General features: G+C 43.3%; 1 protein-coding gene across 2 annotated transcripts; it reads right to left on the bottom strand.

The window, feature by feature from the left end:
• Positions 1–270: 270 nt before the first annotated feature.
• Positions 271–21,773, bottom strand: EDRF1 (erythroid differentiation regulatory factor 1). 2 transcript variants are annotated; one of them, XM_068198301.1, is made up of 25 exons: positions 21,606–21,773; positions 19,788–19,996; positions 18,325–18,391; positions 17,022–17,147; positions 16,407–16,531; positions 15,909–16,068; positions 14,577–14,678; positions 14,187–14,308; positions 13,389–13,500; positions 12,564–12,711; positions 12,381–12,489; positions 11,966–12,077; positions 10,801–11,061; positions 10,418–10,489; positions 10,158–10,308; positions 8,160–8,348; positions 6,903–7,103; positions 6,332–6,554; positions 5,801–6,020; positions 5,285–5,443; positions 4,710–4,859; positions 4,332–4,485; positions 3,944–4,059; positions 3,203–3,366; positions 271–1,073 (listed from the first exon to the last, which is right to left on the bottom strand). In XM_068198301.1, exons 1-25 carry the CDS (start codon positions 21,669–21,671, stop codon positions 905–907), a joined length of 3,687 nt encoding a protein of 1,228 aa, XP_068054402.1. In that variant the 5' UTR covers positions 21,672–21,773; the 3' UTR covers positions 271–904. The 2 variants fall into 2 exon arrangements, with proteins under 2 accessions (XP_068054402.1, XP_068054403.1); XM_068198302.1 differs by lacking the exon at positions 14,577–14,678 and having other exon boundaries at positions 21,606–21,772.
• Between the last annotated feature and the right edge of the window lie 1,674 nt (positions 21,774–23,447).

Genomic DNA, 23,447 nt, shown 5'->3' with positions numbered 1-23,447 from the left:
GCAATAAAGAACCACATTTATTTGAAGAAGAACATCAGGACATCAGATGTTATAATCTGGAAAATTTTATCTTCAAATAATACATATGAGCAAAAAAAAAAAACAGAGTCCTCACATGCTGAGGTAAGACCCCACTCAGGAGGTGTTTGATTGGAATTTAGAGATCTTTTTTCAAACATTAAAAATTTGTCTTTCAAATAGTTTTGATTCTGTTGAGCAGTTTGCTGCTCTGAGGAGGGTCATAAACAAGAAAAACAAGGCAGACTGATGTTTATATTTAATAAATAAGTTTTTATTTAAAAATATCCTCTCACTTATTCACAGTTTCAAGTCTGAAAAAGATAATACTATTCTTGATCAATTCCAACATAGCTGAAACCATTCACGTTCCAAAACAAAATTCCAGAGATGGCTGATAAATTGCAAGAGCCACATCAAAGCTAGAAAGGCACAGGTTTTTGTGCAGGATCCTCCCTGGGATTAAGAAGTGCATCCACATATTCCACAGAAATCTGCTGGTACAGCTTGGGCTGCCTTTAGCAGTGCAAGTGTTCCAGTGCAGCCCTGCTTACAAAACACGTTTCAATAAACACCAAACCAGAGCAGCTGTGAGGTTACATCTTTATGCAAAACAAGGATTTCACTGCAAGAGCAAAACCAGGAATTTCCCCACGGTGCAAAAGTTACATTTTTATCTCCAGAACTCCAAGCTGGCATTTCAAACAAAGAAACGCTGGGAGCCGGACAAGGAGAGCTCTGTGGGGATAAAAAGGAATCCCTGTGCTCTGCCAGGTTCCAACGGAACAACAGCGTGAGAGCTCACCCTCAGTCAACGCAGACATCCCATGGGAACACCCCCGTGCTCCCAGCAAGGCACTGGTGCTGCAGCTCTGCAGGGCTGCCCTCACTGCGTGCCAGGGCTGCCCTCACTGCCCGGGGCCAGCTGCTCCAGCAGGCTCAGCAGGAGCTCGGTGCGCTCCAGCAGCGACAGCCCCTTGTTGGCAGTGGCACGAAGCAGCAGGGAATAAACCTGCTTGTTTGTTCTCAGAGCTGCTTCTTCCTCACTGCTGCCCCTGCAAAGAGAGCACAGAATCCCAGCTCGTAACCTGACCACAGCTCTGCGTTCTGCAAATTATCAAGAGCATTATTAAATCACAGAATCACAGAGTGATGAGGTTGGAAGAGACCTCTAAGACCATCAAGCCCAACCCGTGCCCTAACACCTCAACTAGACTGTAGCACCAAGTGCCATGTCCAGGCTTTTTTTAAACACATCCAGAGATGCTGATTCTACCACCTCCCTGGGAAGACAATTCCAGTGCTTTATTACTCTTTTGGTGAGAATTTTTTTCCTAATATCCAACCTGTACCTTCCCTGACGTAGCTTGAGACTGTGACCTCTTGTTCTGTCAGTGCTGCCCGGTGGAAGAGACCGACCCCACCTGTCCACAGCCTCCCTTCAGGAAGTTGTGGAGAGCAGTAAGGTCACCTCTAAGCCTCCTCTTCTCCAGGCTGAACAACCCCACTTCCTTCAAACATTCCTCAAATAAATAATGTTGATGAGGATCCCTGGGGATATCCTCACCCCCACCATTCCCTGCACTGCAGTCAGAGCATTCTGTTTATAATGCAGGCAGGAACATAAAATATAAATATAATAGAATATAAAATGTACAAGCAGTAGTCAGGTTAATTGCAAGTGCTTCAGGAATGACTGAGTAATGTTGAAGCAAATTAAATTCATCACACACTTGGCAGGAATCAGGTTCATTTACTGAACTGAACAGAACAGGTAGTCAATAAAAAGCCACTGAAATGCAAAGTATTTCTGGGATAAGTTACAAGTATTCCCAGAACAAAGTATTACTTTCAATTACTTTTCCCCTCCAATTTGCACAGCCAAGTTCTGTTCTGCTCATGATTCCACTTTGGGAGGGTAAAGCTGATTTCATCCATTTTGACTGCCAGGCTGCAAGTTTGGCTATCAAACACTAATTTTACTGCATGTTCTACTGTTTTTTGCTAAAGTGCACCCGAGACCCTGAAGCAGCATTTGAGCTCCAATTTCCTCCCTTTTCATCCCATTATTAAAGCAGAAGGCAGAACTTCCCCTCCACAGAGCAGAAGGGAGGAAATGCACACAGGATGTGCAGAAGGCACAAGAAAGGTTAAATCAAAGGTAGTTTCAAGCTTGTCCTCAAAGTTTCAAGGACTTGAGCAAACTTTAAGAGTTCCCTTTCACAGCATTCAAACTGTAATGTGTGGAATCTTAAGTGCAAAACCTCACGATGATGCCAAGGTAAATGTGAGGGCAAAAACCCTCCAAAAAAAAAAAAAAAAAAAAAAAAAAAAAGAGGATTGCTCATGTTATGAGACAACAGAACTAAACCCATTTACTCAGTTAGCTGTGACATCTGCTTGGTAACATACAAATTATCTTGTAAAAGTCCTCTGTGTTTCACATGTTCAGACTGCCACCTTGTGGAAGCTCTTTTTTGGGAGGTGAAAGCTCCTAACATTGCCTGAAAAACAGCTAAAAACACACCCTGGCTGTGTTCTCTTCTCGTGTTTTTTATTTACCAGTCTCCCATTATCAGCAGACAACTTCCTGGGCACAATGAACTCATTTCACAGTTTCCTTTTAGCAAAACAGCTCTTCCATCAGCAGCGCTTCAATCCCCAACTATTAACCCAACTTCCAAGCCTAAAGGAATCCTCTAAAACTAATGCCACATTTTCAGAACTTCACTTTATGTAACATTAAGAACAGCTCCTGCAATCACACACTTGCTGCAGGGGGAGTAAAAGGTATTTTCTGGGTCCCAAAAGAACACCACACACATTCAGATCAAAGCAACAGAAGGAGTGGGGGAAGGAATTTGCTGCCACACCAAATCTCAACATCTCTTCAAAGTCATCACAAAAAGGTTTGTCCTGAATCCCAGCAGCAGGAGAGATCATTAGGAACTGGTAAATTCCCTGACACCAGTGCACATCTCCCCCATATCCATCCCTCTCTTTGCCGCATTACTGATGTGCCTGAATTTCTTCTCAAGTGCTCTGCTTGCCGAACTCCACTGACATTTCACCAGCAAGATGAATCAAGAGATCAGCAGCACCCAGCAGCTTCTCCCCCAGGAACTCTGCTGTCACACACCAATCCCACGCCAGTCAGGAAAAAGGACACCAAGCTTCAACTTACCCAATCTTTTTTTTGCTTGAAGTTAACAATTTAATGGATTGGAGGAGAAGGAAAGACATCCTGGACTCAAAAATCCCGAGCAGTTTCAAGACTTCCTCTTTATTAAGGCCTGCAGAGGAATCGTTCACTGACACGCTCTCAGCAGGACTTTTATCCTTGCTGATCTACAGGAGACAAGCAATCCAAAACCATCTGACTGAATTCCACCTTATAAATACAGGGAGTGATTTTAAAAGCCCCTCTTTGCAAGTGAGCTGACTTTCACATGACTTTTAAACTGCCAGCAAGGGGCACACACATCAGCACACCCTGCAAGTAATTCTTGACTGAGGCATCGGGAACGTAATTCACACTGGCTACAGGCAGCCCTGCCCATTTTAACATTTAAATATTAAATGTATCAGAAACAGAACTTTTTTATTATATACAGACTCTGAAGTTCTTAGAGAAGACTTTTAAGGGATAGCAGAGTTGCACAAAAAGAAGTCCATTCACACAGGCAGTTCACATCTGTACAGGAATATGCTGTAATCCATCTCTGGATCATGCTCTAGAGGAATTTTTTTAAATCCACTTCCAGATTAAGGGAGAACTGCAATACATCTAACTCTGTCCATGCTCTTTATGTCACTGGCTCTATGGAAAAGTAACCAAGGAATATTTTAACTGCCAAATGACCATTCATTTGTGAAGGCACAAGCCAGAAGGGAGCAGGTATCACACCACTTGAAGTTCCTTTACCTGTTCATTTTCTGCCACAAGCTCCTTCCTGATGAGCTGAAATGCGCCCTTGGTTTTGGTCATTATATCAAGGGCCCCAGACAGAGTCTTTAATTTCCCAGCACTGCTGTTCTGACCTAAAAAACCCAAGAAAATTAAGGAAAAAAAAAAAGGCTAATGTTACAGACTGTATTTTTCTTCCATCCAAAGATTTCAAGAGTTAGGAAGAAAGCATTACTGCCCTAGTCAGCTGAAAACCAGCAAGATAAAAGTGCCTTGTCTCCTCTCTTGAGGAAAATTCTATTCTGAGGAGCAGATTGCTCCTACTCTTATATAAATTTAGTTATCTAAAAATGAAACTAAGTAGGTGGTGGTTTGGAAAGATGTTTAAAGCCAGAGCTACACTTACTGGCCATCTGGAACTCTGCAAAGGCCACTCTCTCCAGCTGCACACGCAGGAACTCACAGGGGGCATCCTTCAGGAGCTGGAAGAGCCGCACTGCTTTGCTGTAGTGGAGATCAGCAAGGACACGGTGCTGCTTCCTCAGGTGTTCATCACCAACCTGCACTCACAGGAGGGCACAGAGTAAATCCCTTCTCTCTGGATGTTCATGAGGAGCCACTGCAAAGGTTTACTTGGAGAGGGCTGGGAAACAGCACTCGTTTCTTTGATTAAGTAATTGAAATAAATATATCCCAGCTACAGGCAGAAGGATAAATATCAGCTCCACACAAACTGAACATGTTAAAGATGGAGTTCAGAAATTCAAAGAGCCTGGAGCAATACCTGGTTCCTGAGGCAGCTGTGGTACATTGAAGCCAGCCTGTGGTGGATGGTGGCAGCTCGGTACTGGCACAGGGGCTGTCGCTCACACACTGTATCAACATCACAGTACTTCAAGGACTTCATCATGGCTTCACTGACTTCCTTCTCTATCTACATCACAAATAAATAAATACAAATTTAAGAAAAAAAATCCCTGAAGAGGGGCATGTAGTATACATGGGGACAAAGGGGAAACAGCCTTAAGCTGAAGGAAGGAAGATTTAGAGTAGATATTGGGAATTGGGAATTGCTCCCTGGCAGAGGGGGCAGGCCCTGGCACAGGGTGCCCAGAGCAGCTGGGGCTGCCCCTGGATCCCTGGCAGTGCCCAAGGCCAGGCTGGACAGGGTTTGGAGCAGCTTGGGACAGTGGGAGGTGTCCCTGCCCATGGCAGGAGTGGAACAAGATGGGTTTTAAGGTGTTTTCCAACCCAAACCATTGTATGATTCTACAATTCCAGTACCAACTTTGCTCCCTGTTCAGTTTTCCAGGATGCCAACGATGCATTTTTTCAGACACAATGAATGCCCTCTGCTACCTGCTCCTGAGCCTTTCTGGATAAGGGAGCATAATCCTGCTGCAGAGTTGCCATGGTGAAATACGTTGTAGACAGCTCCCAGTTCACAGAATCCCAAACAGCTGGATGCACATCCCTCTTCCCCAGAGACCTCAGTGCCTTCAGGTAGTAGTCAATAGCCTACAAATGATAAAATCATGCACACAGTTACTGCCTGCATTTCTAACAACTAGAAATCAACTTCCCTTTACTCAAAATATCTCCCTGAGCCTTCTTCTGTATTTCCCATTTGATAATTACTTTAATTCTGACCATATAGTTCTTCTCCCTTGAGTGTGGCACTGCATTATGTTCAATATCAGCATCTGAATGTCACAGCAATCAAACCTCAACACCACCACCAAAGCCCACACAGCAAGGATTAGTGTAGTATGGAAGCAGGACAGCTATCCCAGATTATTCCACCCAAATTTAAACATATTTACCAAAGTATTCACAAATACCCCACAGTAAAAGGCACTTTGGGGCCTGGGTTACCTTATTGTAATAAAGGGCCTCTTCTGGGGAAAACTCCCTTTTGAAGTCCCCTTCAGCTGCACAGTGGGCCTGGGCACAGATCCTCATCAGCCTCCCCGTGTTGCACAGCAAAAGGGCAGCATTGGTGGCATCATCAATGGACTCAAAATTCTGAATTCCTTCTTCAAAGCAGGAGAAACTTTTCTTCCAGAGCTGTTGCTCTGTCGTCGACACGTTTTTACTCACTAGGGTGAAGCACATGGCTTAGAGACTCAAATTCCTCAGAGTCTGAAGTTTTCCCTGATAGCTTTTTGAGATCATTCTACACATTTTAAATCAATTTCTCTAAACTCCATTACTCAGTTTAGGCTCAATTAACTACAGTGTACAAGCCACAGTGATCTAATGTAAACAAATAATCACAGTGGACATTAAAAAGCTATGAAGTGATTTAAATGTCCTCTTTATAAACAGAAATAGATTTTTCATAAAATTAGTGAACTTGATCACTGCTGTAGCTCCATGAAGTGGTCAGGAACAGAAAAAGGATACTTGCCCACTCTCTCAGTCTGCACTGCAGCTGCCTGGTTCATGTAGAACACTCCAATCTCATTCCTGATATTGCCCATCCTCTTGAGCACCTGGATGTGCTGCTCTGGGTTTTGGCTTTTTAAGTTACTGAAGAGTAGGATTTCATAAGCTGCTTCATAGCATTTACAGCTGACAGAAAGCTGGTATTCCAAGTCTGTGGATAAATCTGTAGCCCAGGCAAACACTGGAAAACAAAATGCAAAGCCTTTGTGTCAAACAGTATTTCTCTAATTTAAGTCTAGGGGAAAATGCCCAGAGAAAGTACAAGACTCGTGTCAGGTGGATTTTATTTATTACTGAAACAGTTACTGCCTTCAGTTGTTTCACAGCTTCAGGCCATGTCATACAATACCTTGACAACCCCCTTCTGTATGACAGGCACGATGAGCCTTCTCTGAAGAAAGCAGAAGTGAAGTGCAATAACCCCTCTGTCACAAGTTCTCCTAGTGCATGGTTTTGAGGAAACCCAATGGAATTATTTATGTCTGTCATGTATCCGAAGTCTGGCACTTCTCCTGTGTCAGGATCATACCTTGGCACCTGGATTCTCTGTGAAGGCTGTGTAGTATCTCCTGATCTTCTTTAGTCTGGTAATTATATTCTTCAAGGTAAGCTGCTCTGTTGTTTGCATTCTGAGCCAGCATTAACTGGATGTCTCCACAAAGGGTTAAGCACTGGCACAGGAACACCAGCACCTCAGGCAGCATGCTGCCACACAGACAGCAGTAGGTATCTGGGGGAGGAAAAAGCCAACATGGATGAGGGAGGGGGAGAGAGAAGAATTACACATCCAAAGGCTTGACACAGACTGACAAGATAATTGGGTTTTATGTTACCTGTGTGCAGACAGAGAGCAAGTTTGACAACGTGCTATCCTCAGAAGAAATAACCTATTTTAAAGTCACAGTTGCTCTACACAGCTGATGATTTAAAAAGAGCTCCTGTGCTGTCCAAGATGAGCAGTCAACTCTGGTAATTACAAATGCTAACCTCAGATTTGATCAAGGGAAAACTGACTTTTTGCAGATTAACGCAAGCGAAATACAGCCTGAAAAGTTAATTTCCAAAAGGTAGAGTTTAAAGTTGCTTCTCAAGTCTATAAAAGACTGAAAGCTGCAGTGTGCTGTGAGTTATTGAGAAGTCTATTGATGCTTTGTGCTAAGATCAAATGGATTTGCTTTATAAACCTCCTCCTGCCCTAAGACAGGAGCCCTCCCTTATGGCAGGGAAATAGCAGCACTTTAGCACTAAGCTATGGCATTTCCCAGTTAGTTACTCTCATTAGGGCAGTATTAGTCTAAACAGCCTGATTGTACTATTTTCCTTTTCCTCAATAATACTTCAAGATGTACTCTATTTCAGAGGAGCATCCAATTCAGCTGCTGAAGAGGTTTAGTATTTCCCAGAGTCAAGGATGTATTTAAATAATATGGGAACCACTAGGGAAAAAACACCAGCTTGCAGCAACATTACTTGGAGTACAGAATACTGTCTTGGCCTTGGCACCAGGGCAGACTCTCCCAAATTCAACTGCTCTGGAGCTCCAAATGTGCCCTCAAGTTCCCAGCATGTCAAAATGGGATCTTCTTTCTATAGATCAGTGACAGAAGTTATCCTCACTACAGACTTCTGCCATGAACACTGAGCTGGACACTGAGTTCAGTTAAACATGAGCTTCTCAGACTTGTCACTGCACACCACAGGGAAAAATCATGCACAGCAGTATCTGATGTGGTGACAGGTGTCTCCAGGCAGTGGCACAGGTGACAAATCCATTCAAGGAACTTACCATGGCACTGCAAGGCCAGCTTGATGTAGCGCAGTGCTCGCCCGTATTTCTGCAGGATCATAGCAGCATCAGATAGGACATAATAAGCTCTTGATGATTTCAGGATGAGCTGGAGTTTCATTTTATATTGCCACGATCCAGGAATCATTCCTGACTGACTGGAATGCTTCCCCTTCTGGAAGGAGCCCACTGTGAGAAGAACAGAACCTCGTCAGCGACTCTCCCCTCTAACACATGCCAGAGGCTGGACATGACTCCATGAGCACAGGCAGGATGGGAATTGCCTGGTGACAGCCCTGCACAGGCAGAGCTCTGCCAGCTCGTCTGCCCCTCCAGCAGCATCTGCAAAACAGACCCAACGCATGGCACTCCTCCATGCACTGCACCTGACAGCAGGACGCTGGAATGCGGGACAGTGCCGGTGCAGGTGACCTCTCTGACCTCAGACAGCTTGTGAAACACAGGAGCAGAGGCCAACACTGCTCCCTCAGGGAACAATAGAAAAACCACAAGAAAGCCACGGGAACAATTTGTCATGTTCTCTACCACATCCTTAAGATAAATGCTCAGTTTCTGTATGAACAGTCTCAGTGAGCAAGCTTCCATGTGTGGGTTTAGCCTCCAGCATACACAAACCTGGATAACCTGGTCCTTCCCAAAGGAAAAACCAAGCACTTTCTCACACTTATTTCAGGATATCCTCTGCACAAGGTTATGAAGCTTTTCTTTGATGCTGCAGTGGTTATGGAGCCAGAAAGAACAGGTCACTGTTCCTGATTTAAGGCCTGTCCCAACCAAGGGACAGAATTTTGCCCTAACAGTATTTGCACACAGAAATGAGCCTCTTGCTTAAGGTGGCTTTACAAGGCCTGACTTGTAAACCCACTATCTTACAACGATACATAAATACATTATAAGTAAATATAATAAATTCTTAAGCACAACATGTTCTACTAGGACAAAGACCAATCTAAAACAGTAACAGCCCACCCAGCTAAAGACACACACACTGCACACACCCTGTATCCATACACTATTCACAGGTAGTTCTCTTGAAGTTAGAAATTCCAGGATTTAGAGCATTTATCCTTTCCATATGTATGCAAATATGTACATGTGGCAGAGAAAATACATAATTCATATCACAGAAAACAAACCCATGGACTGGGAAGCAGAAGTGAGCAAGAAGCTCTGCTGGTGCTTCAGGGATGGACTCAAGCACAGATCCAGGAATCTGTGTGAGTGTGAATAACTCAAAATTGAACTGGCTTCTTATTCAGAGATTTTTCAAAGGCAGAAGGGAGGAGAAAGGAAAGAATAAAGAACTGCCAAAGTAGGCAAGATATATTTTTTTCTGGGCTATGCTTACAGGGCTCCTTGCCCTGCAGAGAACTCTACTACTTTCAAACAAAAAGTCTTTCCTGGAACTTTTTATGTCACTCCAGAACAAAATAAAATAGAGACTGTAGTCTGAAGCTTCAGGAGTTTGAGCATTTAAGCAAACAAAACATCTTTTATTTGCTGTAGAGATACAAGAAAGAAAACAAAATCCTAGTTAGCATTTTATATGCAATTCAAGCACCAAGCCTAATGTAGGAACAAAACCTGCCAGAAGGGAGAAATTCTTCCAGAAAACATCCAGGTCACACACACACAAAGAAATTAAGCCTATTTTTAAATCAACCCACAAATATTATGGTGCTGCACATACCAAACCTCAAAATACCAAGCCTTTATGGAAGTCATCTGAAAGCCACATCTAAATAGGGTCCAGTAAAATCATGTGTTGACTAATAAAAGATTTTTTGCTATGCAAAATAACTCAAATGAGCTTCTCTTTTCATATTTAAAAAGGAACAGATTGTTCTCCAATTTTCAGTGCACTTTTCCTTAGGCAATGCTGTAATTAGTGATTTAAGCACACTGTTTTGACAATCAAAGTAGGAGCAGTTTGTGCTGGCACTGAAAAGGTCTTATTTGCACAACAATACAACTTACTTTTGTCTAGAAATAAGGCCATCTGTTTTTCCAGAGACTCAGGACCACCACTGGTGGATTCATCCTCATATTTCAAGGGGATTGGAGTGCTGGGGTCAGCTGCAGGAAGGTCACCTTCTTTTTTAACACTGCTGTCAACAGACTTCAAACCCTGCAAAAGGGAGAAATCATTTCACCTTGAGAGCAATATTTAGCAAACAGAGTAGATGGAGAATTGGGTGGGAGATGAATCATCCTCAGGAAGCTGGCAGTGAACTCACCTCCAGGACGTGGTTGAGCACCAGCCTGCAGCGTTCCTCAGTGCCATGGCAGACAGGGAATGCACAGCTGGGCTTCAGTGGGGCACCAGGGAGGGAAGAGAAGAAATGGTCAACACAGGAAACATAAAATGACTGGCCAGAAGATGCACACGAGAGGTAACATCAAGACAAAGTGGAATATGGTGAGGAAAATTCTACATGAAGCCTCTACCATAAAATTCAAACACCTCAGATTTTAAGAGCAGCTCATGGAGTGTTTCTTTGCCCACTGCAGTTAACCTGAAGGCAACACTACCAGGGAACTGAATTGCACTACCCATGAACTTTTGTCCCATGAACTGAATCATCCAGGAAAACCCTTAAATAGCCCCAGTGTCACTTACACGTATTCGATGCACAGACTTGTACTTTTCTGGTACTGACAACTCCCCAACAGATTTGATTATTGCCACTGCTTTATTGTCATCTGGGGGATCAGAACTGTTGCTGTAAGAACCATTTTCATCACTGTCTGGCATCTCTTCCTCTTCCTCACTGTAACTTTCATCAGAATTTCCATTTATAGGGAAGTCTGCACTGTCTTCTTTTTTAGGTTCATCCAGCTGAAAAAGCTCTGATAACATGTAGTTTGCTGAAGCAATTATCTTTGCAAAGAAGAGAGAGGCAAGAATATAAATTATGTTAGAATAAGGAGGACAGAGGACATGCAAAGAGGTGTTTGATAACCTGTAAATACAGCCTGAGCAAATTCCCTGGAAGGGAAAAGGATCCAAGCTGATCAAGTTTAGAAGAGAATAAAAACCAGTTGGCAGAGAACAAGTACTGCCTGTTCTAACAGCTTGCAGATCACAGGAGACATGAGGATCTTATGCAAGAAAAAAAAAAAAAAAAGCTGAAGAGTTTCCATTGGGATTTTGAAAACCTTTTACAACTCTAGAAGAAATCCACATTTGCATTAGTTTCATGTGTGCCATGTCTCCTCTTGTAATCCATTCTAAATATGACTTAGATTTTTCACATCACATTTTTGAGATTCATTTTCAGTTGACAACAGCTTAAATTATTTAGAGACTCTCTAGCCCAACCCATTTATCAAGGCAGGTTGCTCAGAAATGTGTCCAGCTGGGCTCTGAGTAGCTGAAAAGATGGAGACTACAACTTCTCTGGTTGGCCTGACCCAGTTTTCAGCCACTTTCAGAGTAAAAATGTCCATATATTCACATTTTACACTTTTTATCCAGGATCTCTTCCCAAAGGGCTCTCTGGCAGCAAGAACAGAGTGGATGCAATGAGAAGTCCCTTGTAAGAGCAAGACAGAAGACTTGTGCTGCAATGAGGGGCAGCAAAAAAAAAACTAATTTAAAAAATATATAGGGATTTTTAAAAATAAAATCAATTTTTAAGTTTGTTTATAAATTGAAGTTCTCTCCTTTGGGAGGAAGAAGTAGCACACTATTTATTACCAGGTTTACTATGATTACAGCATATGTTGTTTGTTATTTTTGCAGCATATTTACACAGAAGTGCAAGAAAATTTTGGATTCTCACTTGAGGATGTCTGCCATTGTCCAATAACTTCAGACAATTCAGGAGCAACGTTCTGATTGTGCCATAGTGTTTCTTGTTCTGGTTTTTCTTCAACATCATATTGCAAGCAACTCTAAAGAGAAAGTTGAACAAAACAGTGAAATCGCTGGGTAATTTCTTTGTGCTAGGAAAAAAAAAGAAGCTTTAAACAATATTCTACAACTGCAGGTCTTCCAAACTTTATGATGAGTCTACATCACTTTACCAGCAAAGAAGTTGACATGGAGAAATGGTGAAAAGGAAAGAGTCTGTTTTGATCTAGACTAAGATTTAGCAAGCCTGTATATGATTGTCATTTGATCATGATTTTTGGTCTGTGTTCTGAATAGAACTGCACCAAGAATTAAGTATTGCAATAAAAATGATAAAAACTCACTTGTACAGCAGAATTGCCACTGGCATTGTAAAAGGGTTTTGATATTTGTCTTCAGTTTCTTCACAAAGCGTGGTGAGGTCATAGAGCTTTACTATGTCACTCCCACTTGCTGAAAAGGAAAACCTTTCATTAATTAACATCACATTACCATCAATCTTTTCAAACTGATCTAAACCTTCTTACCTTTAAACAGCCAATAGGTGTGTCCTTCTTTGGTGCAATTTGATTTCAGAAAAGATAAGATATTTTGAGCAATATCTTTTATCACTTTGGTAGAAAAATTGGAGTTTTCCAAATTGGGAATGTCTTCAGTCTTGATCATTTCATATTTCTGCAAAGAACAGAAATTAAGACTCAAGCTCAGGAGGGTTTTGTGACACCAAAATTAATGTATCAGTGTCTCCATCAACAGCTAAAACAAAGGCTGCTATAATGATAAATTGAATTAATTTCTATGATTTACTTTAAGCAAGCACATCTTGACTACACTACTCAAAGCTTTAAGAAGGATCCATTTCTGTCACAAACACAGTAAATGGAGAACAAAAGATGAGGAAAAATAAGGAGGAGAAGGTACAACATCTGCTACTTCAACCAAACCTAGTCAGCCTAGGAAACAACTCCAGGATACCAGGCAGAACAGAAACACAGCTGGTCTACAGTAGAACAGCATAAACAAATATTCAAAAGCTTGCATCTGTCTTGGCAAGGGAACACTGCAGATTTCAAGATGTAAGAAACTGATTTCTGCAGCTGCATTCTTTATTCTTGCCTTCACTCAAACATCAGGGGAAGAAGGAATCTTGCATGCGTGAAAGGGAGGGGAAGAATGAACACACTATTTTTAGATGACTGCTGCAAGCTGTCTAAAATGCTTCTCATTCTGCAACACAGGATTTTTGTTACCTTTGCTCAGAACAGTGTGAAGGATCAGTGATAACTGAGGCAATTTTAGAAGATGAAGAATGAATTATTATTTTAAGGTATAATGCAAAGAGCCAGACTTACCTGAACAATTCCATTGACGTGAAAGCACATCACAAGCTCTGGTACGTTGCATATTAAGTTGTCCAACCAATAATCAATCCCTGTTAGCACATTTATTGGCTTGTTGTTATCCCTAAAATAAAGTATTTCTAGTGTTACTTAAATCTTTGTTTACCCTTCAGAAATATTAGGGATGTTTACTAATGGGATTTAGGTTTAAGTCACGTGAGAGTGGATGAACACTAAAACAATTATTTGTGAATTGCTGTATTAATTAATTATAACAAACCAGATGTGCTTGATCTCTCCAATGGAATATGCTCACATTCCATCAGCAGTTTGGAGTTTTTGCCCACATTTAACAGGCTTCAGATGTCACACTATTCCCAAGACAATAAGTACTTCAGAAGTTCTAAAGGAATAGCATTTTTAGCTGCAACTAATTATAGCACAAACCTACTCCCAGACCTACCAAAATTCCTTGCAGAGCAAGGTACTGTTAATTCCTAAATGTGTTTTAGAAGGATGACAAATACACCAAATCAGCTTCAAGTTTTTGCTCATTCTTTGCCTACATAGAGGCAAGAACAGAAAGACTGGTAATGAAGGGATTGACATTAAATTGGGACTGGAATAGATCTGTCTCACAGCTCAATAACATTGTAAGTGCTTATGCTCAACAAGTGGCTACTAAAATTCAGACTCCCAGGAAGAGAAATATTACTGCTCTCTTTTATAAAAGTAGCGAAAAGTGCAGATAGGTAACTAGCAAATCAGTCAAGGCTGGTATAAATAATATCTATCAACTTCTAAACTCACCTGAGACGCAGGCTCACAGCAGGGTATCTCCCACCTCCAAATATTGGCATATTTGATCCCACCAACATGTGGATATCTTCAAAGGTCCACAGGATATTACGAACAAAGTCATTTTTAAGTCCCTTCATTAAGAGAAAACAGAATTAGCCAGTAAGTCAGTGGTATAACACTTGTTCTCCATGACATTCTGGGGAATTATGAGACAGCAAGAAGCCAAAGCAGCAAATAAAAGCCAGCACGTGACAAACCCGGCGCGTTCATGGGAACTTAAAATTGCAGATGCCACAAAAGCTACTTCTACAGGGACTGAGGTTTGGCCTTGGTCCCAGTTCAGGCCTGGTCTGGAGGCGTTGGTTTAACCTGGGGGTTCAGCTCTCACATAAAGCATACCTGACTGTTCTCCCCGTCATTGAACAAAGGAGTCAGGTTTTGTTCTCTGGGGGCTGAGGCCACGTGCCCCACTAGATATGAGGGTTCAAGAGGCACATTTCCCTGTGGAGAGCACAAGGATAACGAGTGATTCTGCTGCTGAGGTCAAGTCAGCCATTTAAAAAGATATGAACAACAAAGCATGTAAGGGAAAAACCTTTACCTCCAACATCTTTAAATAAATCTCCATAAAACTGCAAAAAACCTCTAGGCAGTGACTAGAATGCTTCTTTTCTACAGTTAGTGCTAAAATGTTGTGTTTTGTAATATTCTCAGAGGCCCTGGGAAGTAACCAGGAAGTATTTACAAGAGCTCCTTATTAATCCAGGGTCAACACCCTGTGTCCAGAAGCAAAACCTCTATCCTGCTGGTTTGTTTATGAACTAAAGAAAATGGCACTGTGCAAACTCACAACAACTTCTTTATGATAAACAGTCTGCTGACTTGGGCAATGGTTCCTTAAGAGGGTGGAAGAGAGAAGGAGGAGTCCTTTTTCTAAAAGCTTTCATGCACTGAAGCATTTCTCCACACAACACATGCAGTTATAATTTTATGGCCAATGTAGGTTAGAAACTCTCTAAATTTGGCAGATCAGTTGGTAACATTGTGCAAGTACAACTGTAGCACCATTATTGTATTAATGCAGACTGAAGACGGCAGACCTTTCAGCCTCTCCAAAATTTAATCATTTCTGTTTCATACTACTCACAAAAACCACAGGAATTAACAGTTTTCATAAAGAAGTTTAGCCAGAATAGAAACCCTGAATTAGGGCCTGATACTAATCATAGCTTGTTGCATAATTGCTGTAAACATCTCTCCTTTCGCTTGTGTAATCTCATGGCAAGTATTTTTAAATTCTGCTTAACTGTTTTCCCTTTTCAGAAATTTTGATTTTCCTCTTCACCTAATAAATTCAGGGCCACCAGAAGATGGATTTTAATGGCAGATTTAAAAAGGAAGGCCAGAAGTTTAAGCTTTTAAACACATCTTCTGATTACCAGGATTTTCCTACTTTAGGTAAAGGCCCTGATGAATACTCTTAGCCAAAGGCTTTGTTTCTCAAAGATGCTGCGATAAACAGCAATTTAACATTACAGTGACAGAACAAATATCTGAAATTTGGAGCTCTGAACCACTGGCAAATCTGGAGCTGCACCTCCTGCCAAGTTCTCCTCATGCCTTAGCTCAGCTCTTTCAGCAAAGGGAGCTGCAGCAGCACTTCAGAGAACCTTTCCACATCTGTGGCTCTACAAACACTGTGGTGCCATGTAAAACATTCTTCACACCAACCTGGTTAGAGGCACCTGGATCTTCAGATAGCGAGGAAGGCATTTCAAAAGGAGCTGGCCAGGAGGCCCTTCCTGCTTCATCACTCTCACCTGCAACAGGACCCTCTTGGTGCTGCTTGGAAGTGGAAGGAACAGGCTGAGCAGCTCCATCTCCATTAATGCTGACAAGGAAACATTCACAAGTTCAGCCGACAAGATGCAAACAGATCCATTTTTAGAGTTGTTATGTTTGATACACGCTTGCCAACAAATGACTTGGCTGATACACAGTTAAGTCATGCTGTTTATTTTATTCTTTAGTATTTCAATTTTAAAGTAAAATACTTTAATTTCTGTGAAAATATTTCATGTTATTTTCTGACCTCATCCCTCAATTCCCTCTGTTTAAGGAAAAAGCAGTAAATAAACCAGACAATAATGGAATTTTAACATTTACTCCAAGACCAAGAACCAAGCAGAAGTGGGGCAGAATTCAAGTTTCACGCAGACAAAAAGTTACCTGTAATACAAAAATTTAGAAAGTATTGCCTTCTGGTACCAATGCTCTTTACTCTTCTTTTTTCTTTGCCATTTCTGATCAATCAGCCTTTGATAAAACTCTTTCAGCCATGTCCAGTCCCCTGTCTAGGCAACAGAAGAAATATGAAAATAATATCAAGAAGCATCTGCAAAGTAAACCAAGTGCCTTATAAACTTACAAATACTCCTCCCCAATAAGAAACCGAGAAAATAACATCAGGGCTGAAGTCCTGAATTGGTCATTTATTGAGAATATAGCTTCGGGGAAAGTTGTGTTCTTACTGAAAATTTGACTTAATTAGAAAGTCACATACATAAGAGGCTACATAGTAAGAAATACATATTGCTTCTAGAAATCAATCAAATGCTACAGCAATACTGAAGTAATTACACAATAGTGAGACACAGAATATTAACCCTACAATACCATGAACACAGAACACCAGTGTAGTTTGTGGGTAAACTGCTGCAGAACAGAACACCTTTAGAACCCACATATGATTTTGAGAGATTTCCAGACATTTTCTTGCTACTCTATTCCTGAAATAATGCATTTTGCCCACATGCCACAGTTATCAAGAACCAAGTGGTTCACCTGAGATGATCTCATGAAGAGCTCCTGGATATCCAGCTCATCCAGCAGGAGTGTCCTCCCAATTCTGTGCACTGCCATGCTCACGTGGGACTTGCTGTAAGGGATCTTCAGGAGTTTTTTAATGTTCTTGCAGAAGGAAAGTGAAAAGAGAAAATATTTAATAGAATTATGCTGCATGGGAAGACAATTGTCAGGAAACTAAAGTGCCATCGTGTGTAACAGTGACTTGGGGAGACTCCAAGCCTAAACTCCACCACTCCAAACATCCCCCCCTTTCTTCTTCCCCCCAGCCCCCTTTGGTCAGTCAGGGTCCCCTGTCCTGGTTGTGTCTCTTCCCAGTTTTCCATGCACTCCCACCCACCCCCCTGCCAGCAGGGCTGGATGAGAAGCAGGAAAAGCCTTGGCTCTGTGTAAGCCCTGCTCAGCAACAACAAAAACATCTCTGTACTATCAACCTGTGCTCAGGACAATCCTGAAACAGTCTCTTACCAGCCACTGGGAAGAAAATTAATTCTTCCCCAGCACACATGGTCAAATAAAACCTGACAGTGCCAGAGATTTTAAAACCATTCCACAAGAAAATGCATTTGCTGAGGGCAGAGAACACAAATGACAGTGATAAAGTGACCGAGTCATCAGTAGGAGCAACACACATGGCTTAAACACTTTCTCTGATTGGATCACCATGACCAGGTACCAACAAAAATGACAAAAATATCCAAAGGGACGATTTGGATTGTAAACCTTTATTTTCACAGCACGAATACCAATTCTTTGCCAGGAGACCAAAGCAATCCAGACAGAGATCTAGATCTGAATACAAATCTGACAAATATTAACATGAGCATGTTTCCTCCTCTGAGCAGCCACATCTGAATGCTACAGATATTACCAGCACCAGAGCTGAGAAGCTGACAAAAAACAAAGGAAAGAAGAAGTTGGAGGGCAGTTCTCTCTTCTAGATAAGAATAGAAGAAAGACCATCTTGAGAGTAAGAGTTTGCATCAAAATAACTGATTTCAAACACACAAGACAACTACCTTGCAAGACTGATGTGCTGCATTCACTAAACTGCACACTTTAGCTGCAGATTATTTGTAGAACTCCAGAGGAAATAGGATTTTTTCTCTACATTTCATATTCAGTGATCACAACTCCCTTACTTGGTGATCTGTGTGGTTCATTAAGGGATCTTTCCTTTTCCCCAAAGGACACAAAGATGGCAGAAGCCATCTTCTGGCAGCATCTTAAAAGTTTATGCAATATAAGAATTTGAATGGGAGAATTTAAGATGTGCCCATACCTCTGAATCAGATACGACATCCACATCATTTCCAACTGAGTCAATGAAGTCATAGGCCATCCCAAAGCTATTTAAAAAAAACATTACAAGTTAAGACAGCTCCAGTGTGACATTACAGACCTGGCTTTTACATCTATTAAATCTTTGAATGGCTTCATTAAAAAAAAAAATTACCCAGCTAAACATCCCCTAGTGTACTGAGACCTAAAATTAACAAAGTGATTTCATCTTCATATTCTGCAAGTGTTTCAAAAATATCTTTGAAAGTGCTTAGACCTTATTTCAAGACATTCTATAACACTTAAAGTTTTGTTGAAATCAAAAAAAATCAGAAAAAATGAAGGATTCTAACACTGAAAATAAGAAGAGTTCTTCAGGGAGTTTCTCTTTAAAGCATTAAGCATATTAAAGACTTTAATTTTAGTAGCTGTAATTGAATTTTACCTCTTATTCACATTTTCCAGGACTGCCCTACATGTTGTAACACACACATTGTCTCTTCCTCCACCCTCGTTAAGGAAATTTAAAGGTACTTAAGCTGGAATATTCCAATGTACAGATTGTTCTTTAAAACAAATCCAGATACTACTAAAATCCAAAACATACATGATGTGCAAGTTATACTTGTTATCAGCTTTTTAATACTGACACTAGAGAAAGAGACTGAACTGCCAGCCTCTTTTTGACAACCACAGTATCTAAAATAAACATGAAAAATTCATAATGCCCTGAAAAACATGTAACTCTGCTCTGAAAAGTCCAGCTCCTAAAAGAGATGATGAGGATGTAAACACAGACCTTGAACAAACTGTTAAATTTCACTGACTGCCTGACTTGGTGTGAATTTGCTTGTTCAGCACAGGATTTGAGCCTCCTGTTTATAAACACTCTGAACCCAACTCATTCAACAATTCAGCAAACATCCACACTGAAAGGTAACACTGCTTCTTGGGTGTGCCCCTCATTTCACCTATACTGTGATAGAAATATGAAATCCTGATATAAATGTGAAATTTCATTGCCATTAGTCAGGTCCTGTTTCTAAAGATCCAGAAGAGCTAGAAATTGGTTTCCAAGGGGAGCCACGTGTTCTATTTCACCTGTTATCAGAGGCAGAAGGGCTGGCTGAACCAGTCCAGTTTGAGCTGGGCCAACCAGGGAAGAAAAAAGTCAGTTTGACTGTCTGAGGCAAGGTGTCAACATGCACGTGAACAAATAAACAAAACCATCTCTGTATGTTACATAAATAATCAACATCATCAATCATTTACTATTGAGACAAGATCAGACCACAGAGGCAACAACTCAAGATGAAAAAAGTAGAGGGAGAATGGTAAAGACAAAGCAATATGTAGTTGCTATGGTAAAACCTGTACTTTCTACTTTAAATGACATAGGATCCAAGTTCACAATCAGAATTGTTCTTAAAGGCCTGGGAAAAAATAGGGGCTGCTGTTATTCACCTTGAGAAGGGTTTACTTTTCTTACTGTTGCCCAGAATGGTTGTCCCTGCTGGTCCCAGCTTGGCACTTTCCCGTAACCAGTTGGCAGGAGGCAGCTTCAGGTCTGTTTTCTCCTGCAGACGGGCAAAGGCTGCCTGAGGAGGGGCTGAGGAGTATTTCACCACAGCACAGCTCTTCACCTCATTGCCTCCGAGGAACAACACCGAGCCCTGGTTTCCAGAGAGAAATTAGCCTTCTACTCAAGTGTTGGCAATTAAAACTATCAGGCTTGTTCTGCGATAAGTTATTTTTAAGGCTAAGTGAGCAAATCCAGTCCTATATTCACTTACCTTTCCCCAGCACATACAGTTATCCCAATTCCAATTCATGTCAAGCATAAGCTTCACTTTATAAATTATCACAGAACCACTTAGGCTGGAAAAGACCTCCAAGATCATCAAGTCCAATCTGTGACAGACCACCACATCGTCACCCAGACCAGAGCACTGAGCAACACATCCAGTCTTTCCCTGGACACCTCCAGGGATGGGGACTCCACCACTGCCTGTTCCAACGCTTGACAACCATTTCCATGAAGGAATTCTTCCTGGTGTCCACCCTGCTCCTCCCCTGGCCCAGCCTGAGGCCGTTCCCTCTCCTCCTGTCCCTGTTCCCTGGAGCACAGCCTGACCCCCCGGCTTTCCCCTCCTGTCAGGAGCTGTGCAGATCCACAAGGTCCCCCCTGAGCCCCCTTTTCTCCAGGCTGAGCCCCTTCCCAGCTCCCTCAGCCTCTCCTGGGGCTCCAGCCTCTTCCCAGCTCCCTCAGCCTCTCCTGGGGCTCCAGCCCCTTCCCCAGCTCCAGCCTCTTCCCAGCTCCCTCAGCCTCTCCTGGGGCTCCAGAGTCTTCCCCAGCTCCAGCCCCTTCCCAGCTCCCTCAGCCTCTCCTGGGGCTCCAGAGTCTTCCCCAGCTCCAGCCTCTTCCCAGCTCCCTCAGCCTCTCCTGGGGCTCCAGCCCCTTCCCCAGCTCCAGCCTCTTCCCAGCTCCCTCAGCCTCTCCTGGGGCTCCAGCCCCTTCCCCAGCTCCAGCCTCTTCCCAGCTCCCTCAGCCTCTCCTGGGGCTCCAGCCCCTTCCCTGCACACACTCCAGCCCCTCAATGTCTTTCCTGACATAAAAGCCCCAGAATCAATCCCAGAATTTGAGGCTGGACCTCAGCAGTGCCCAGCACAGGGGGACAACCCTTGCCCTGGTCCTGTGGCCACACTGTGGCTGATCCAAGCAGGTGACAGTGGCCTTCTTGCCCACCTGGGCACACTGAGGTACGAGAAGGAAGCGTCACCAAGGCCAGCTGCCACACAACACAAAATCACTCACAGAGGCTAAAACGAACACGACTCCCACTAAAGTTTGTGAGAGTGGGTGTTTATTAACACCAAGTTTACTAACATCAACATTAAAGCTAAACAGGCTTCTACCTTGCTATTATTAAACAACGATAAATTAAACAAGCTTCGTGTTTGCCTACTGCTTTTCAAACACGCAGCTGTCACCCGTGTGCGAGGAGCTTTGAACTGACACATGTCGAGGGAAAAACAGCTCCACAGGACACCACTTACGTAAATACGCTGCACTTAGGCATAACAACAGCAACACCGCTCGCAATTAACGCTTAATCATAATTAGCGTGTTCCCTACAGCACTCCGGCCCTGACAAACTGGAAAGAGGATCAAAAACACCGCTTCGATTAAAACACCACCAGGGGCTGTGTCTGTAGCCGCCGCTCGACCCCCCCTCAGCCCCTCTACCTCACCCAGCACGGCCCCCCCTCAGCGCCGCTCACCTGCTTGGGCTCCTCGGCGTCTCCCCTCAGCGGGGCAGGGCCGCCCGCGCCGCAGGGCTCCTCCATGGTCCGGGAATGGAGCCGGCAATGGAGCCGGGAAGGGGCAGCGGGAGCGGAGCCGCTTCCCGGGGGCGTCCGGCCGGGAACCGCCGCCTCTCGCGAGACTTTTCGAGAAGGCGCGGGAAGGGCGGGCTCTGAGGGCGGCTCCGTGAGGGGCGGGAGGCGGCGGCTCCGTGAGGGGCGGGAGGCGGCGGCTCCGTGAGGGGCGGGAGGCGGTGGCTCCGTGCGGGGTCCGGGAGTCTTTGGTGTGGGAAAAGCGCGTGTGTAATCTGTGAGCGGTCCCTACCTCGTCACTTAGTCCAAAGCACGGAGTGCCACGTCCAGTCGTTAAGCACCTTAAGCACCTCCAGGGATGGGACTCCACTACCCGCCTTGGCAATTACCTCCCACTACCAATTCTTGGCCACCCTTTCCGTGAATAAATTTTCCCTAATCTCCAATCCAGACCTCCCCTGGCAGAGTTTGAGGCCATTCATAGCTGAGCCAGAAGGTTGCCCCCGAGCCTCCTTTTCTCCAGGCTTGACTTTCCTGGATAACGGGGACCTTAATGAAACAAGCAAAAACTTGGTGATGGGGTACCTCGGCACGGGAGAGGATTGAAAATTGCAGTGTCCTGCCCTCTGTACACTGAGTTCAACAAAAACCAGGCTGTGATGGCTTCAGCAAGTGATTCCTAAGTAGTGCACATGGGATTTTTTATACCTATTATTTTCCTTGTAGATGGCATTCCTTATTCTCTAAGCCACAAGAGGCAGTATGCTTCATGACTGGTCAGGCAGTACAAATGCAGTGACTGCCTCTTAAATTATATCTGTACCTATATCTACAGCCACATGTATGTTTTAATATATATACACACGCACACGTAGATACAGATCATGGGATCACAGAATGCTTTGTGCTGGAAGGGACCTTAAAGATCATCCAGCGCCACCCCTGTCATGGGCAGGGACACCCTCCCCTATCCCAGGCTGCTCCAAGCACTGTCCAGCCTGGCCTTGGACACTTCCAGGCATCCAGGGGCAGCCACTGTGTTAAAAATAAGTTAGAAAAGGTTGTAAAATAGTTGATAATTGTTAAGCATGTACTGTTAGTTTGGTTATGGTGAAAGGGGTTAAAAGGGTAGTTGTAAGAAATACGGTACTCAACGTGCAATAATACACCTAAGTAAAGTGCACCACCCCCAGCGAAACGAGCCAGCCTGGACAGAACTGTCATGGGCCAGTCAAGCGCCTTAAACCTTCATGCCAATGAAGGATCCAAAAAGAAACCGACCCAAAGGGACAAAAAACAGGATAAAAAGGGTATCTGATCCACTGAACCCGTGCCGCTCCACCTGGAACTTCGGGGACATCGCTGCTCAGCAGACCCAGCGCCGGCGCTGCAGCATCCCCGACGGGAGCGCTCCTGCTCAGCCCGCGGGCCCCCTTGCTTTAGGCCTTTCTTTTATTATAATAAATGCTGGAATCACTTCTAGTACCGGGAGTGTGGTCCTGTTTTTAACAACAGCTTCTCTGAGCACCCTGTGCCAGGGCCCCACCACCCTCACAGGGAACAATTCCTTCCTAATATCCAATCTAAACCTAGGCTCTGTTAGTTTGAAGCCAAAAAGGACACAAGCGTCATCTTCTTTACAGTCTGTCAAGGCCAAGGAGGCAAAGTCTTGGTTTGTGCTACACTGGCCAAGTGTGCTGCAGTTAAATAGTTGGGATGTTTCCAAGCCACCGCTTAAACTCAAAAGCAAAGAAAAAAATTCCTTAAGACGTAGCCAGGTTTTCTGTA

Source organism: Anomalospiza imberbis, chromosome 8 (assembly GCF_031753505.1).
Source record: "Anomalospiza imberbis isolate Cuckoo-Finch-1a 21T00152 chromosome 8, ASM3175350v1, whole genome shotgun sequence".
Taxonomy (NCBI): Eukaryota; Metazoa; Chordata; class Aves; order Passeriformes; family Viduidae; genus Anomalospiza; species Anomalospiza imberbis.
Note: the sequence above shows the minus strand (reverse complement) of the source record. Positions and strands in the feature narration are given on the sequence as shown.

Coding starts and splice junctions, on each gene's coding strand:
- EDRF1 (XM_068198301.1), bottom strand. CDS start 21,671: ATGGAGGAGCCCTGCGGCGCGGGCGGCCCTGCCCCGCTGAGGGGAGAC. Junction 14,679..15,908: donor ATCCAGGTGCCTCTAACCAG/GTTGGTGTGAAG, acceptor TGCTCTCCACAG/GGAAATGTGCCTCTTGAACC. Junction 4,860..5,284: donor CCAGAAAGGCTCAGGAGCAG/GTAGCAGAGGGC, acceptor TTTGTGATGTAG/ATAGAGAAGGAAGTCAGTGA.